An 18,700-nucleotide genomic window follows, 5' to 3' on the forward strand; every position below is an offset into this window, starting at 1 on the left:
TATAGCCAGAAGGGGAGGGGCCTTACACTTTTTAGTGTAATGCTTTGTGTGGCCTCCGGAGGCAGTACTATACACCCAATCGTCTGGGTCTCCCAATAGGAGCTAGAAGAAAAGGAATTTACGGTAAGTAACAAAATTCCCTTCTTTTAACCATTTAACGATGAATGACATACTATGTCCGTCATCTGTTGTCTCTCTGCCTTTGATGCGGGTTCCCATACCGGGCCCGCATCTTTCCATGCAGATGAAGGCTGAATTATTCAGCCTTCATCTGCCTTTATCAGCCGTGGGTGAAATGTCAATCTCTGACAGAGGTATTAACGCTCGCTGGCAGGTGGCTGCGCTCTTCTGGCCCATCATCGGTGCTCCCGCGTCGTGATTGCGAAATGCTAGTGAGCTATTGTGACAGCTGAGGGTCTGCTGATGACCCCTGTGTCTGTCATCTCAGTTCTCCTGTGAAAATCAGCCCGTGGCCGGCATCCATAGGAGACTGTTGAGTGCTTCTATATACAGCAATGCTTTGGCAGTACTGTATATAGAACAAGTGATCAGACCATTGCAGGTTCAAGTCACCTATGGAGACTATTAAATAAAGTAGAAGAAATTTTATTTTTTTTTAAAAAAATCTGAAAAAAATAAATATAAGTTCAAATCACCCCTTACCATATTAAAATTAAGGGGAAAAAATACAGATATTTGGTATGACTGCGTTCATAAAATTCTGATCTGTCAAAATATAAAATAAATTACCAGATCCGTAAATAGCATAAAAAGAAAAAAATCAAAACACCAGAATTGCAGGTTTTCAGCCGTCGCAACAACAGAAAAAAAATATAATAGGCGATCAAAACATCATATATACCCCAAAATAATATCAATAAATATATCAGCTTGGGGCACAAAAAACAGACCCTCACACGGCCCCAGATACAAAAAAGATTTAAAAGGGTTACGGCTCTTGGAAAGTCATGACACAAACAATATTTTATTTTTCTTTGTCGCTCCTATTGGGAGACCCAGACAATTGGGTGTATAGCTTCTGCCTCTGGAGGCCACACAAAGTAATTACACTTTAAAAAGTGTAACCCCTCCCCTCTGCTATACACCCTCCCGTGCATCACGGGCCCCTCAGTTTTTTGCTTTGTGTTGAAGGAGGCACACATTCACGCAAGCTCCACGTTTTAGTCAGCAGCAGCTGCTGACTTTATCGGATGGAAGAAAAGAGGGCCCCTATGGGGCCCCCGGCATGCTCCCTTCTCACCCCACTCAGGTCGGCGGTGTTGTTAAGGTTGAGGTACCCATTGCGGGTACACAGGCTGGAGCCACATGCCGCTTTCCTTCCCCATCCCTTAGGGGCTCTGGGGAAGTGGGATCCTATCCGGTCATCCAGACACTGGGATCGGTCTCCCTCCGCAGCCCCTGGGGGAATCTGCCGGACAGGAGACGGAGTATCGTCAGGGACATGGCCCTGCATCCACAGGTACTCTGTCCCCGTTGGGACGGCGCATAAAGCACCTTGGGCCCAGACGCTGCAGCGACTGCGACGTGGGTATGGGTCCGGGACTACCGCGCCGACCGTGCACTGCCGGCCGGCCGCGGTTTTAACTTTAGTCCCCGGCTTTTGCGGCCTAGTATAGTATTCTCCCGCCCCCAGGCCTGCCAGTCAGGGAAAAGGGCGGGACGGTCGGTATGACGCCGACAGTGAGGGCTGGAGTACACTGAGCTGTCCTCCGCCCCCCTCACTACTCACGCTGGGGCACCAGATTCCTGCACTTTTGTGACTACGCCCACGCCTCCCTCCTCCTCTGAGAACGCCGTCAGCCATTTTTTCAGCACATTCTGCGGTGGAGAACTTCTGGCTGCAGCTGAGGGAGACCCGGGGCAGGGAATCTGGTGGCCACACAGAGCGGTTGGTAAGCCACACCGGTCTGCCGGTGCTGGACCCCCCAGAGTGCCGAACTGTATATATATATCTTGTGTGTATACATTTGCTGGTTCGGCTGTACTGTTAACTTGAGGCTATACATATCCCTCAGTGATCACGGTGATCCCTTACTTATCTCTTGGAGGACAACAACATGTTGTCCGCAAAGAGCAAGGGTACCAAGGCACAGGCTTATTTTGCCACCTGTACCTCATGTGCGGCTATGCTACCTGCAGGTTCCACCTACCCTCATTGTGTGCAATGCTCGGCCCCTGTGACACTCACTCAGCCGGAGCCTCAGGCACTGGTGGGACCCCCGGCTCAGGTAGAGACACCGGTTCCTACTGTCTAGGTGACAGGGACAGAGTTTGCAGTTTTGGCTGACAAACTGTCTGAGTCGCTTTCACAGTCCATGGCTCAGTCTATGGACAAATGGTCTGCTAAGATACTAGAAGCCTTGCAGTCCAGACCAACAACACAGATGCAGGGCACTGTGCGTTCTTCGTCCCCAGGTCCCCCTCAGTTGGCGCAGCAATCTGCTCCTGAGGTGACACATAGGTCCCACGGTGAGGACTCCGACTCGGACCGCAGTCCCAGACCGGTGAAGCGGGCTCGCTGGGGACCTTCCTCCACTTCATCACGCTGCTCAGGGTCTCAGCATGAGGACTCTCTAGAGGATGAAGAGGAAGGCGCAGCTCAGGGCTCAGACCCTGATGGTGCTCTCAATCTAGATACACCTGAAGGGGACGCCATAGTAAATGACCTTATAGCGTCCATCAACCAGGTGCTAGAAATTTCTCCTCCAACTCCAGCTGTAGAGGAGGCGGCTTCACAGCAGGAGAAACACCAGTTTCGGTTTCCCAAACGTACACGGAGTGCCTTTGTCGATCACTCTAATTTCAGGGATGCTGTCCAGAAGCACAGAGCATACCCGGACAAGCGTTTTATGCGACGCCTGGTGGCCACATGTCCAAGACCGATGGGTGAGAGACATTCTGTCTCACGGTTACAGGATAGAGTTCAGCTCTCGTCCTCCAACTCGTTTCTTCACAACATCTCCGCCCCCAGAGCGAGCCGCTGCACTTTTTCAGGCGGTGAATGCTCTGAAGGCAGAAGGAGTGGTGATTCCCGTTCCCCCTCAGGAACATGGTCACGGCTTCTACTCCAACTTGTTCGTGGTGCCAAAAAAGGACGGATCTTTCCGTCCCGTTCTAGACCTCAAACTGCTCAACAAGCATGTCTGCACCAGGAGGTTTCGGATGGAATCTCTCCGCTCGGTCATCGCCTCAATGTCACAAGGAGACTTCCTAGCATCAATAGACATCAAGGATGCTTATCTCCATGTGCCGATCGCACCCGAACATCAACGCTTCTTGCGTTTCGCCATTGGGGACGAACACCTTCAGTTCGTGGCACTGCCTTTCGGCTTTGCGACAGCCCCACGGGTCTTCACCAAGATCATGGCAACAGTGGTGGTGGTCCTACACTCTCAGGGCCACTCAGTGATCCCTTACTTAGACGATCTCCTAGTCAAGGCACCCTCCTGGGTGGCTTGCCAGCACAGCCTGACCATTGCCCTGGAGACTCTCCAGAGGTTCGGGTGGATCATCAATTTCCCAAAGTCAAAATTGACACCGACCCAATCCCTGACTTACCTCGGGATGGAGTTTCATACTCTGTCAGCGATAGTGAAGCTTCCGCTGGACAAACAGCGTTCACTACAGACAGGGGTCCAATCTCTTCTTCGGGGTCAGTCACACTCTTTGAGACGCCTTATGCACTTCCTAGGGAAGATGGTGGCAGCAATGGAAGCAGTTCCCTTTGCGCAGTTTCATCTGCGTCCGCTTCAGTGGGACATTCTCCGCAAATGGGACAAGAGGTCGACGTCCCTAGACAGGAATGTTTCCCTGTCAAGAGCAGCCAAAACCTCCCTTCAGTGGTGGCTTCTTCCCACTTCTTTGTCGAAGGGAAAATCTTTCCTGCCCCCATCCTGGGCTGTGGTCACGACAGACGCGAGCCTGTCAGGGTGGGGAGCGGTCTTGCTCCACCACAGGGCTCAGGGAACCTGGACTCCGACGGAGTCCTCCCTGCAGATCAATGTTCTGGAGATAAGGGCAGTGTATCTAGCCCTACAGGCGTTCCAGCGGTGGCTGGAGGGCAGACAGATCCGAATACAATCAGACAACGCCACGGCGGTCGCATACATCAACCACCAGGGCGGCACACGCAGTCGTCAAGCATTCCAAGAAGTTCGGCGGATTCTGCTGTGGGCGGAAGCCACAGCCTCCACCATCTCCGCAGTTCACATCCCGGGCGTAGAAAACTGGGAAGCAGACTTTCTCAGTCGCCAGGGCATGGACGCAGGGGAATGGTCCCTTCACCCGGACGTGTTTCAAGAGATCTGTTGCCGCTGGGGAACGCCGGACGTCGATCTAATGGCGTCTCGGCACAACAACAAAGTCCCGGCATTCATGGCACGGTCTCAGGATCACAGGGCGCTGGCGGCAGATGCGTTAGTTCAGGACTGGTCGCAGTTTCGACTACCCTATGTGTTTCCTCCTCTGGCACTACTGCCCAGAGTGTTACGCAAGATCAGGTCCGACTGCAGCCGCGCCATCCTCGTCGCTCCAGACTGGCCGAGGAGGTCGTGGTACCCGGATCTGTGGCACCTCACGGTGGGGCAACCGTGGGCACTCCCAGACCGACCAGACTTGCTGTCTCAAGGGCCATTTTTCCATCTGAATTCTGCGGCCCTCAACCTGACTGTGTGGCCATTGAGTCTTGGCTCCTAGCGTCATCAGGGTTATCTCAAGATGTCATTGCCACCATGAGACAGGCCAGGAAATCAACGTCCGCCAAGATCTACCACAGGACTTGGAAGATCTTCTTAGCCTGGTGCTCGGATAGGGGTTTTGCTCCCTGGCCGTTTGCATTGCCCACTTTCCTTTCCTTTCTTCAATCAGGATTGGACAAGGGTTTGTCTCTTGCCTCTCTCAAGGGACAAGTGTCGGCGCTTTCAGTGTGTTTTCAAAAGCGTCTAGCCAGACTCTCGCAGGTCCGCACGTTCCTGCAGGGAGTTTGCCACATAGTCCCACCTTACAAGCGTCCGTTAGAACCCTGGGATCTTAACAAGGTGCTGACGGCTCTCCAGAAGCCACCTTTCGAGCCAATGCGGGAGATCTCTCTATCTCGCCTTTCACAGAAAGTGGCCTTCCTAGTGGCAGTCACTTCACTTAGGAGAGTGTCTGAGCTAGCAGCGCTGTCATGCAAAGTCCCCTTCCTGGTCTTTCACCAGGATAAGGTGGTCTTGCGTCCGGTCCCGGAATTTCTCCCCAAGGTGGTATCCCCTTTTCATCTCAATCAGGATATCTCCTTGCCTTCTTTTTGCCCTCATCCAGTTCACCAATGTGAAAAGGATTTGCACTTGTTAGACCTCGTGAGAGCACTCAGAATCTACATTTCTCGCACGGCGCCCCTGCGTCGTTCGGATGCGCTCTTTGTCCTTGTCGCTGGCCAGCGTAAGGGGTCTCAGGCTTCCAAGTCAACCTTGGCTCGGTGGATCAAGGAACCGATTCTTGAGGCCTACCGTTCATCGGGGCTTCAGATTCCTTCAGGGCTTAAAGCCCATTCTACCAGGGCCGTAGGCGCGTCCTGGACTTTGCGGCACCAGGCTACGGCTCAGCAGGTGTGTCAGGCGGCTACCTGGTCGAGTCTGCACACCTTCACAAAACACTATCAGGTGCATGCCTATGCTTCGGCAGACGCTAGCCTAGGTAGGCGAGTCCTTCAGGCGGCAGTTGCCCACCTGTAAGAGGGGGCCGGTTTCCGGCTCTTTTTATCGAGGTATTCTGTTACCCACCCAGGGATTGCTTTTGGACATCCCAATTGTCTGGGTATCCCAATGGAGCGACAAAGAAGAAGGGAATTTTGTTTACTTACCGTAAATTCCTTTTCTTCTAGCTCCTATTGGGAGACCCAGCACCCGCCCCTGTTCCCTTCGGGCTGTTGTTCTTTTGTGTACACATGTTGTTCATGTTGAATTGTTCTTTGGTTCATGGTTTCAGTTCTCCGAACATCCTTCGGATTGAATTACCTTAGACCAATTTATAAGTTTCCTCCTTCCTGCTTTGGCACCAAAACTGAGGGGCCCGTGATGCACGGGAGGGTGTATAGCAGAGGGGAGGGGTTACACTTTTTAAAGTGTAATTACTTTGTGTGGCCTCCGGAGGCAGAAGCTATACACCCAATTGTCTGGGTCTCCCAATAGGAGCTAGAAGAAAAGGAATTTACGGTAAGTAAACAAAATTCCCTTCTTTTGTTCATTTTTCAAAATTTCAGATATTTTTTTTTTTCCATTACTTAAAACAAAAACTATACTTGTTTGGTATCTACGTAATGTAAAATGAACGCTGTAAATAATAATATTTAAAAAAAAATTGCAGAATTTCACTTTATTGGCTATTTTGCCACACTTGGATTCCCCTCCCCCCCGCTTACCATTCCATCATATATAATAAAATAAATGGTGTCAATCAAAAGTACAACTCATCCCTCAACAAAACAAGCTATCATACGGCTATATCGATGGGAAAATAAAAAAAAATATGGCTCGTAGAATAAAGGGAGGGAAAAAACAGAAGTGGAGGAAAATAAATTGGAAATTCTCCCTGACCTTTAAAACAATAAAATTATTATTAATAATAATAATAATAAATAACGTATTTATCACCGATCCAAAGGAGATCCTCTCTTGACTTCTATAAGGCGAATGGGTCGTATGGCCATACACTGGGAGCGTACACCCCACATGGGCTGATGAGTTCACATACCGCGGCCGATCACCCTATGGAGATCCAGTTGTGCTGCCGGCGGTAGCCATGTATTTGTCACGTTGTGAGAGACCGCTAGTGATCCTGCCGCTCTCCGATCTACAGGTTTCCTTCTGTCTGTCACTATAGATTTCTCCTTCTTCTCTTTTCTTTTCCCTCTTCCCCTTTCTCCTGCCTTTCTCCCTCTCAGTTCCCTTACCCGTCCTCAGAGCATTCACCATTAACCTTTTCTACAGTCTGATCTCCATCGCCGTCGTACTCCCTCCCCGTCCTCCATCACTCCCCATAGACCCGCGGAGTTATTGAGTGTATTCTTATTGGATGTCTCACCTGTCTGATTCCTCCTCTTTCGTTCACAATGGATTATACATTTTTTTTTTTACTTTTTCACTTGGGGAACAAAAAAAAAATACAAAATTATCCACAGTGCGAAGCCAAATTGTGGGCGAGTGGGGCCAAATTGGGTATATACACCGCTATAGCACAGGCAATGAATGTCATGAGGTTAGGCCCTGGAGGTATTACCTGCAAATGGTGAGGAAATGAGTCTGTACTTAGGAGCCTGTCAGTATCCTATGGTAGCCATAGATGGCAGGATAGCAAGCATTCCCATCCCGTACACACAGGGAGGTTATTACATGCAGATTTTCCTATGGAAAATTGCTCAGTTGATTTTCATGTAATGCTTAAAGGGGTTGTAATAAATAAACCACATGTATCACCTATACACAGGATAGGGCATAAATATGTATGATTGATGGGGGTCAAACCGCGGAAAACGTCACCAATGTAAAGATTGAAGGTCTAAAAGTCTCCGGTGTGAATGAAGCAATAGTGAGCATGTGCAACCACCCTGAATAGAGCAATGGTCGCACATGCTCATTACCGCTTTACTCAGACGAGAATTGTGGTCCTGTTCTTGGGATCATGGGGCTTTCAATGCCACCGATTTATGAATTTATTAACTATTTAGTGGATAGGTAATAAATATTGCTTAAGTAGTTAACCCTTTAGGGGATTGTGTAAGATTAGAGATGAAGAGCTTATTTATTTGTGTATTTTTTTTTATTTTTTTTTTTTAAATTCTGGTCTTGTTTTTGCCAAAATATTTCAAATATTACAAAAAAGAGACAAAAAAATCCCGCTGTCATTTACAAAGCACAATTGCAATGCTGGTTAATGACCTTTGTCATAAGGGCGCAGTAACGAGTGCTTGCCACAGCACGGCGCCGCACACTTCAATGTGACTCACTTCTGCCTGATAAGTTAATTTACTATATCGGTTTGTGTATGTGTGTGTGTGTGTGTGTGTGTGTGTGTATATAATTATATATATATATATATAATATATAATTATTTTGTTAAGGTTTTTAGCAGTTTATTTATTCTGGTTTTTTTGGGGTTTTTTTTTTCTCCGGCCTAACTGATATTGCAGCTGTATTATGGAGGCAATCCCCAGCCTGACCCGGCGTGTTCAGGACCTGACTTCTCAGCCTTCAGCCTCAGTTCAATTTGCGTTTTGCACGGTCAAGCGCAATGTAATAAATCATCAGACTGCACTCGAACCAGCGCAAAACTATGGGGCAGCGTCCATCTACGATTGATTTCTCATGCCATAATGAATTGCAGCATGCTACGTTTGGCAGCGAGTCTCGGCTCATGCACCCCCATACAAGTCTATGGGAGCGTGTGAAACATCGTACTGCACTCGTATGTCATCCGACTGCAGAGCGATATACGCAGAGACAGACAGCAGAGGAGATGGAGAGAAAGTGCTCCCTCCCTCTTCTCTGCAGCTGTGATCTGATCACAAGATCACATCACAGTCACATGACCCTCGAATGATGCTCGCAGCAGAGGATCATTAGCATATCGCTATGCGCAAGTGGAACCAAGCCCTTCCTTTTAGTTCAGGGTATAAGCCCCCCTGAGTGGGACCCTCATGCCGTACCCTTCATATACTCCACACATGCCCAGTGCAGGATACTGTAGATTGATTAATAAGGGCTAATTATTTTGCACTTTAGAGAGGACTATCTATAGATTTGTCATGAGCAGAGGAGGAGATGGGCACCGCTGTGCACACGGCCAATGTCAGTGACATTTTGGATACTATATAATGGAAATGCACTTTAGCAGCCTGCGACTTGGTCACGCATCCACGGCTGGAATGGGCGCCCCCTCCACGACCTCATCATTGTGCAATGCATACATGGAGGGGGATGTGTTTTACGGTGAACCTTTTGATTTAAAAGGGACGTATAGCCTGAGAACCCTTATGTTCAGGATCCTTATACCTTGACCATCCCCCCCCCCTTGTCTTGTCCTGCACTGAAAACCCATTGATGTTAATGGGCACTGTGTAATACTTAATTCTACCTATTGGTGGTGCTGCTGAGCCAGCCAGGATTCCCCACAGATCACTAATCCCAGTAAAAGTATAACTTGAGATCCGCTTTTTTCATGTGATCCTTCTGATAAATTGGGATTTTTTTTCAAAGGTCAGCTTATTAAGGACATTCATAGAACGTGTCTAAACTAGAGGCTGCGATTACCTGTGCTGCTCACACATGTCCTTTCCAGCAGGATGACAGCCGTCCAGTATTACCTGTGCTGCTCACACATGTCCTTTCCAGCAGGATGACAGCCGTCCGGTCTGTCAGCCGCTCCCAGCCAATCAGAATAGTGAGGAGTGTCCTTTGCAAATTCTGATTGGCTGACCTGCGGCTCTGGCAGCAACTAGTCTACAAACAGATGCAAAACTGCAGCTATTGCCATGCCCTGAGCATCAGGTGGTGACCGGAGCTGTAGTTTTGGAGAGCGCGACTTTCACTGAGCAATACTTTAGATATCTCCAGACCACGTCACCCACTGAGCACTGCACAAATCACCATATAGCTTCATTAAATATAATTTATTGTTTCTTTTTGCATTAATTTATTTTTATTTTTTTTTTATTTTTAATCAGCAAAGTGACACAATCTTGTAGAACTTCTCATTTTCTGTCCAGTAGGGGTCACTGTTGACTCATTTAATCACCATTGACAGGTACTGGCCCCGGCGTCGCCTCCTTCTCAGAATGTGTTGCGCGTTTTATACATTTACCCATTTTATACACTTTTACAATGTTCAGTTTTGCACATTTTTGCCCCTCGAGGATAATCTGTTTACAGCGCAGCGGGAGAGGCCAGCGCCGCCGTGCGTGGCTGCCCGTGCAGGAGATGTGCGCGCCCTGTAAATAACTTATGGGGACAGATTGGCGGTTAATATTTTACTTGACTGGATCAATAAAAAGGCCGATGATAACGAGATCTGTGTGCTGCGGTGTCATATTTTTATACATCTGAATCACCTGAAAGGTTGAAGCTCACGGCGGCGTCTGGGAGGGGCCATCTACATTGCATAATGGACGGGGGGATCCACTTTATAAAAAAAAAAATAACTTTTAGGGTATCAATACTTTTACTGTAAACTTATGGTCATGTCACACCCAACGACAGCGACGATGACGTCGCTGCTAAGTCACCATTTTCTGTGACGTAGCAGCGACCTTGCTAGCGATGTCGCTGTGTGTGACATCCAGCAACGACCTGGCCCCTGCTGTGAGGTCGCCGGTTGTTGCTGAATGTCCTGGACCATTTTTTGGACGTTGCTCTCCCGCTGTAAAGCACAGATCGCTGTGTGTGACAGCGACAGAGCAACAACTAAATGTGCAGGGAGCATGGAGCCGGCTTCTGGCAGCCTGCGGTCAGCTGTAACCAAGGTAAACATCGGGTAACCAAGCGAAGTGCTTTGCTTGGTTACCCAATATTTACCTTAGTTACTAGCGTCCGCCGCTCTCAGGCTGCCAGTGCCGGCTCCCTGTTCCCTGCACGCGTAGCCAGAGTACACATCGGGTAAATAAGCAAAGGTTTGCTTATTAACCCGATGTGTACTCTGGCTACGAGTGCAGGGAGCCAGCGCTAAGCGGTGTGCGCTGGTAACCAAGGTAAATATCGGGTAAGCAAGCGAAGCACTTTGCTTGGTTACCCGATATTTACCTTAGTTACCAAGAGTAGCATCGCTTCCACGTGTGGCTGGGGGCTGGTCACTGGTCGCTGTGTGACAGCTCACCAGCGGCCATGTAACGACGCAGCAGCGATCCTGATAAGGTCAAATCGTCGTCGTGATCACTGCTGCGTCGCTATGCGTGACCTAGGCTTTAGTATTGCTCAGATGCATTTAAAATGAAGGCTGAACCAGCTTTCCAAGGTTTACACAGGGACTGTATACATAACATGGTAGATGTAAACAAAACTGTGTCACCATGGTTACAGACTACAAACAAAACTTGTAGTCAGATTCCTCAGTTATGTGATGGTCCGGGGAAGTATAGCAACACAGGATTTCTTTGCCATTCATAACCTTGGGTGCACATAGATGTGTATTAGAGCTGCATGCACAAGAGGGAAGGTTTATAATCCTAAGCAAAGGTTTTATTTATTTTTTTTTTTGGCTTCTATGGATTGGTGGAAGTTTACATATATGGACAACTGTTTTGAAGGAGTTATCTCTGAGGCAGGTTTGACAAGATCGCCAAAGTGTGGCGACTAGTGATGAGTGGGCACTACCATGCTCGGGTGCTCAATACTAGTAACTAGTGATGAGTGGGCACTACCATGCTCAGGTGCTCAGTACTGGTAACTAGTGATGAGCGGGCACTACCATGCTCGGGTGCTCAGTTCTGGTAACTAGTGATGAGCGGGCACTACCATGCTCAGGTGCTGGGTACTGGTAACTAGTGATGAGCGGGCACTACCATGCTCAGGTGCTGGGTACTGGTAACTAGTGATGAGCGGGCACTACCATGGTAGTGCCCGCTCATCACTAGTTACTAGTACTGAGCACCTGAGAATGGTAGTGCTCGCTCATCACTAGTTATCAGTACCCAGCACCTGAGCATGGTAGTGCACGCTCATCACTAGTTACTAGTATTGAGCACCTGAGTATGGTAGTGCCCGCTCATCACTAGTTACCAGTACTGAGCACCTGAGCATGGTAGTGCCCGCTCATCACTAGTTACCAGTACTGAGCACCTGAGTATGGTAGTGCCCGCTCATCACTAGTTACCAGTACTGAGCACCTGAGCATGGTAGTGCTCACTCATCACTAGTTACTAGTATTGAGCACCTGAGCATGGTAGTGCCCGATCATCACTAGTTACCAGTACTGAGCACCTGAGTATGGTAGTGCCCGCTCATCACTAGTTACCAGTACTGAGCACCTGAGCATGGTAGTGCCCGCTCATCACTAGTTACCAGTACTGAGCACCTGAGCACGGTAGTGCCCGCTCATCACTAGTTACCAGTACTGAGCACCTGAGAATGGTAGTGCCCGCTCATCACTAGTTACCAGTACTGAGCACCTGAGTATGGTAGTGCCCGCTCATCACTAGTTACCAGTACTGAGCACCTGAGCATGGTAGTGCTCACTCATCACTAGTTACTAGTATTGAGCACCTGAGCATGGTAGTGCCCGATCATCACTAGTTACCAGTACTGAGCACCTGAGTATGGTAGTGCCCGCTCATCACTAGTTACCAGTACTGAGCACCTGAGCACGGTAGTGCCCGCTCATCACTAGTTACCAGTACTGAGCACCTGAGCATGGTAGTGCCCGCTCATCACTAGTTACCAGTACTGAGCACCCGAGCATGGTAGTGTCCGCTCATCACTAGTTATCAGTACCCAGCACCTGAGCATGGTAGTGCCCGCTCATCACTAGTTACTAGTATTGAGCACCTGAGCATGGTAGTGCCCGCTCATCACTAGTTGCTAGTATTGAGCACCTGAGCATGGTAGTGCCCGCTCATCACTATTGCTGCCAGCTACATATTTCGGTCATGAAGGGTGACCGCTCCATGCACAGGCGCCGCGTAACCAGATCAGTAGAAATACCTGTGGTCAAAAGAGACTAATCCTAGGGTCCTAGTCATGTAGCTGGGCCTGAGCGGTCGCTCTGCAGGAATATTATTAGATCATATTGGGTAATTGCTCAAAATGTAATTACTTTAATGTAGTATTTAAAAGGCAACTACCCAGCATGAAATAAAAGACCCTTTAATGTACATAAGACCACCGGCCGTGCACAGGAGGAGCTGGAGCAGTTTCGAGCACTGACATTGCAGATCAGATGGACATTGTCCCTATGGGGGACTATTATGGTTTTCAGTTTCTGATTTTCATCCCATAGAATTCCTTCTCTCTTGGGGTAACGGTTTTATATTGGTGTGTGTCGGGGGGTCCTGGACGCTCGGGTTTTCTAGGCCCATTTGTTAATCTAGAATATTTACCTGATATCAGACTCCATTGCAAGGAATTTACACTTGATTTCGTTGTATTCCCCCTCCTCACCTTCACCTATTAAGACCAGATATCCCTACATAAAACCTCCTGGTATCTCTTAGGCTATGTGCGCACGTTGCGTTTTTTTCCGCGGAAACGCTGCGTTTTGAAAGTCTATGAGAAAGCCGAAAAATCAATGCACACACTGCGTTTGTAAACGCAGCGTTTTGGATGTCCAAGATCGCTGCGGAAAAAAAAGCAGCATGTCGCTTCTTTTGTGCGTTGTAGCTGCGTTCTCCACCCATTGAAATCAATGATGTGGGTCAAAACGCAACCAAAATGCACTTGGACTGCATTTTTGTTGCGTTACGCATTCTTTTTTGACAAAACGCAGGTCTTTTCAGTCTCTCTGTCAATGTCTGTCAATCTCCCTCTGTCTGTCGGTCGGTCTCTTTCTCTGTCGGTTGGTCGCTCTGTCTGTCCCTCTCTCTGTCTGTCGGTCAGTCTCTCCCCCTCTCTCATACTCACTGATCCCCGATCACCGGTGCGGCGCTGCACGGCATTCTCACTGCTCCAGTGTCTTTTCCTCTTTTGAAAATGCCGGCTGCTCATTATTCAATCTCGTATTCCCTGCTTTCCACGCCCACCGGCGCCTATGATTGGTTGCAGGCAGACACGCCCCCACGCTGAGTGACAAGTGTCTCACTGAAACCAATCACAGCCGCAGGTGGGCAGGTCTATATCGTGCAGTGAAATAAATAAATAATTAAAAAAAAAACCCCATGTGTGGCCCCCCCCCAATTTTGATACCAGCCAGGGTAAAGCCATACGGCTGAAGGCTGGTATTCTCAGGATGGGGAGCGCCATGTCATGGGGAGCCACCCAGCCTAACAATATCAGCCAGCAACCGCCTGGAATTGCCGCATCCTTTAGATGCCACAGTCCCGGGACTCTACCTGGCTCATCTCAAATTGCCCTGGTGCGGTGGCAAATGGGGTAATAAGGAGTTAATGGCAGCAGCCCATTGCTGCCATTAAGTCCTAGGTTAATCATGGCAGGCGTCTCCCCGAGATACCTTCCATGATTAACCTGTAAGTTAAAGAAAATAAACACACACATCCAAAAATCCTTTATTTTGGAATAAAAGACAAAAAAACCCACCCTTTTTCACCACTTTATCAAAATCCTCAAATACCCCTCCAGGTCTGACGTAATCCACAGAGGTCCCACGACACTCTCAGCTCTGCTACATGAAGCTTACAAGAGCGGTCACAGACCAGACTGCTCTCTATCAGCTCCACGGAGCAACTGAAGTGAGCCGCGCGATCAGCGATGAAGTCACAGGTGAGTTGCGGTCTCTGGTGGAGGACTCCAGCTAGCCGCGGGTAACCTGAGTGACGGCAGCGCGAATCGCGCTGCTCACTTCAGTCACTCAGGGGAATAGCGGTCACCGGTGAGTCCTTCACAGGTGACCGCTAATCAGGACGCCACAAACAGACAGAGCCGTGGTATGACAATGAAGTCGGGTCAAGTTCACCCGAGTTCATTCTCATCGCGCGACTCTGTCTGTGTCTGCTGTCAGCGGGCATGTAGCAAAGCTGAATTGCCGGGGGAAAGCACTGTCAAAAATGCATCCAAAACGCATGGAAAAAGCATCCAAAATGCATGCGTTGTGGATGCATTTTTTTTTTTTTTTTTACAAACGCAGTGTCCAGTCTGCCAGAGGGTGCGTTCTTTTCTGCACTGCAGAGAACGCAACGTGCGCACATAGCCTTACACTAAACATAAGTCGCTCATTCTATTTGAATTTATCTTCCTTTCTTTATTTTTCTCGCTTCCTCTCGATCTTTCCACCGCTGCAGACATCTATAGATAGGTATTGCGCTTGCTCTGGCGTTGCCATGGAGAAAAATAATGTGCACGTACATCCACTGTAATTTTTTATGAGGGCAGGTTATATGACTGGATGTTTACCTGTTGAGGCTACTATGGCAACCCCAGAGCAAGCGCAAGTTTGTATGTGTTTTTGTTTCTGAGGTTTTAAAGGTACAAAACCCTCTTTATGCCTATGAGGAGTTTACCAAGCATTTCTGTCCTGTTATTAGGAACATGTTTATAGATCTGATTTATTTTGTAACCTCTTAGAGAAGGACGTCTTGGGCTGATGACGTCATTTGTCTTTTCATTTTCTACTCTCCACGCATTTTACATCACTTCACTTTAATTTCCTGCAACTCCATCCTCCTGCCGTCTTCTCTCCACCTTCCCCCCATCCTCCTTCCGTCTTCTCTCCACCCTCCGCTCCCTCTTCCTGCCGTCTTCTCTCCGCCCTCCCCTCCATCCTCCATCCTCCTGCCGTCTTCTCTCCACCTTCCCCCCATCTTCCTGCTGTCCTCTCTCCACCCTCCGCTCCCTCTTCCTGCCGTCTTCTCTCCGCCCTCCCCTCCATCCTCCATCCTCCTGCCGTCTTCTCTCCGCCCTCCCCTCCATCCTCCATCCTCCTGCCGTCTTCTCTCCGCCCTCCCCTCCATCCTCCATCCTCCTGCCGTCTTCTCCCCACCCTCCCCTCCATCCTCCTGCCGTCTTCTCTCCACCCTCCCCTCCATCCTCCTGCCGTCTTCTCTCCACCCTCCCCTCCATCCTCCTGCCGTCTTCTCTCCACCCTCCCCTCCATCCTCCTGCCGTCTTCTCTCCCCCCTTGGCTCCATCCTCCTGCCGTCTTCTCTCCACCTTCCCTTCCATCTTCCTGCCGTCTTCTCTCCACCTTCCCCCTCCATCCCCCTGCCGTCTTCTCTCCACCTTCCCCTCCATCCTCCTGCCGTCTTCCCTCCACCCTCCTCCCCATCCTCCTGCCGTCTTCTCTCCGCCCTCCGCTCCATCCTCCTGTCGTCTTCTCTCCACCCTCCGCCCCATCCTCCTGCCGTCTTTTCTCCACCCTCGGCTCCATCCTCCTGCCGTCTTCTCTCCACCCTCCGCCCCATCCTCCTGCCGTCTTCTCTCCACCTTCCCCTCCATCCTCCTGCCGTCTTCTCTCCACCCTCCGCTCCATCCTCCTGCCGTCTTCTCTCCACCCTCCGCTCCATCCTCCTTCCGTCTTCTCTCCGCCCTCCGCTCCATCCTCCTGCCGTCTTCTCTCCACCCTCGGCTCCATCCTCCTGCCGTCTTCTCTCCACCCTCGGCTCCATCCTCCTGCCGTCTTCTCTCCACCCTCCGCCCCATCCTCCTGCCGTCTTTTCTCCACCCTCCGCCCCATCCTCCTGCCGTCTTTTCTCCACCCTCGGCTCCATCCTCCTGCCGTCTTCTCACCCTCCGCCCCATCCTCCTGCCGTCTTCTCTCCACCCTCCGCCCCATCCTCCTGCCGTCTTCTCTCCACCCTCCGCCCCATCCTCCTGCCGTCTTCTCTCCACCTTCCCCTCCATCCTCCTGCCGTCTTCTCTCCACCCTCCGCTCCATCCTCCTGCCGTCTTCTCTCCGCCCTCCGCTCCATCCTCCTGCCGTCTTCTCTCCGCCCTCGGCTCCATCCTCCTGCCGTCTTCTCTCCACCCTCGGCTCCATCCTCCTGCCGTCTTCTCTCCACCCTCCGCCCCATCCTCCTGCCGTTTTCTCTCCACCCTCCGCCCCATCCTCCTGCCGTCTTTTCTCCACCCTCCGCCTCATCCTCCTGCCGTCTTTTCTCCACCCTCGGCTCCATCCTCCTGCCGTCTTCTCTCCACCCTCCGCCCCATCCTCCTGCCGTCTTCTCTCCACCCTCTGCCCCATCCTCCTGCCGTCTTCTCTCCACCCTCCGCCCCATCCTCCTGCCGTCTTCTCTCCACCCTCCGCCCCATCCTCCTGCCGTCTTTTCTCCACCCTCCGCCCCATCCTCCTGCCGTCTTTTCTCCACCCTCGGCTCCATCCTCCTGCCGTCTTCTCTCCACCCTCCGCTCCATCCTCCTGCCGTCTTCTCTCCACCCTCTGCCCCATCCTCCTGCCGTCTTCTCTCCACCCTCCGCCCCATCCTCCTGCCGTCTTCTCTCCACCCTCCGCCCCATCCTCCTGCTGTCTTCTCTCCACCCTCGGCTCCATCCTCCTGCTGTCTTCTCCCCACCCTCGGCTCCATCCTCCCGCCGTCTTCTCTCCACCCTCCGACCCATCCTCCTGCCGTCTTCTCTCCACCCTCCGCCCCATCCTCCTGCCGTCTTCTCTCCACCCTCCCCTCCATCCTTTCCTCCCTTTTTTCCCCTCTTTCTCTGTCACTTTTATCTCAGCGATGTGAATCTGTCCCGCGGACTCATGGCGCAGAGGAGCTGCTACAGCCGCCACTCGTGTGTCTCCCCTCCGCTTCTCTCCAGGGCGCCACCTACAGGTACGTGCAGGTCTATCCTCTACTGCATCACACATATAATGATGACCTGAATTCATAAATGTTGTAAATGGGTTAATTCTGACCCACTGGGTCACTGGGCAAACACCAGGCGGGTCATGGGACCACCAATCTCCACTTGGGTGCAGACTTCCCACAGGTCTTAAACTGAAGGTCTATGCTGATGATTTACCATCAATATTCTGATCCTAGAAAACCCCTTTTTAAGATTTATCTGCATAAAATATGACATAAAAAAAAAATCTATAAATGGCTGCACTTCATATTTCTCCATTTAGGTGGCGCTGTGGAGTAGTCACATGTGGCCAAATTAGTGTTAATATTTCCATGTAACAGCGCACCGTGTGGTCAGCCGAGGTACTGCAAGTAAAAGGGTTATGACGCAAAGTGCCCCTGTGTCAGTGTTTACATGGTGCAGTGTTATATACATACACCACAAGTTTACCTCAAGGGGGTCACAGATTTACTATAGTGGATAGCTCTTTGCAGCACCAAAATGTTTTGGGGGGCTCACGGGAGACTTGTGACCTGTTTATCTGAGGATTTTCAGGGTTTAAGGATTAAGTTATTTGCTTTCTATACTCCTGGATTAAGCATTGTTATATTTTTCTCCCTCCAGTGGACGATCGAGAAGAACAGGATGAAGACGCTGGAGGGTAAGACATTGTAGCATCTGTTGGGTCTAGGGCACTAGAGGGAGCTCACTACATACAGATTTATACAGCCACCACTAGAGGGAGCTCACTACATACAGATTTATACAGCCACCACTAGAGGGAGCTCTCTGCATACAGATTTATACATCCACCACTAGGGGGAGCTCACTACATACAGATTTATACAGCCACCACTAGAGGGAGCTCACTACATACAGATTTATACAGCCACCACTAGAGGGAGCTCAGTACATACAGATTTATACAGCCACCACTAGAGGGAGCTCACTGCATACAGATTTATACAGCCACCACTAGAGGGAGCTCACTACATACAGATTTATACAGTCACCACTAGAGGGAGCTCACTACATACAGGTTTATACAGCCACCACTAGAGGGAGCTCACTGCATACAGATTTATACAGCCACCACGAGAGGGAGCTCACTATATACAGATTTATACAGCCACCACTAGAGGGAGATCGCTACATACAGATTTATACAGCCACCACTAGGGGGAGTGCTTTGTATAAAGATTTATACAGCCACCACTAGGGGGAGCTCACTACATACAGATTGATACAGTCACCACTAGGGGGAG

The 18,700-nt window shown here is 50.0% G+C and overlaps 1 protein-coding gene across 2 annotated transcripts in view; it reads left to right on the plus strand.

Moving 5' to 3' along the window:
- Window positions 1-18,700, plus strand: part of ATAT1 (alpha tubulin acetyltransferase 1) — a 36,165-nt gene that overhangs the window by 15,352 nt on the left and 2,113 nt on the right. Inside the window, exons 11-12 of one of the 2 annotated variants that reach the window (XM_075323416.1) lie at window positions 17,325-17,422; window positions 18,060-18,096. In XM_075323416.1, the coding sequence (XP_075179531.1) occupies window positions 17,325-17,422; window positions 18,060-18,096 (135 nt within the window). Of the gene's footprint in view, window positions 1-6,943; window positions 10,063-17,324; window positions 17,423-18,059; window positions 18,097-18,700 lie in introns of those variants that run through there. The other variant, XM_075323417.1, reaches the window with a different exon arrangement.

The sequence above is a fragment of the Anomaloglossus baeobatrachus genome, chromosome 9, assembly GCF_048569485.1.
Source record: "Anomaloglossus baeobatrachus isolate aAnoBae1 chromosome 9, aAnoBae1.hap1, whole genome shotgun sequence".
Classification (NCBI taxonomy): domain Eukaryota; kingdom Metazoa; phylum Chordata; class Amphibia; order Anura; family Aromobatidae; genus Anomaloglossus; species Anomaloglossus baeobatrachus.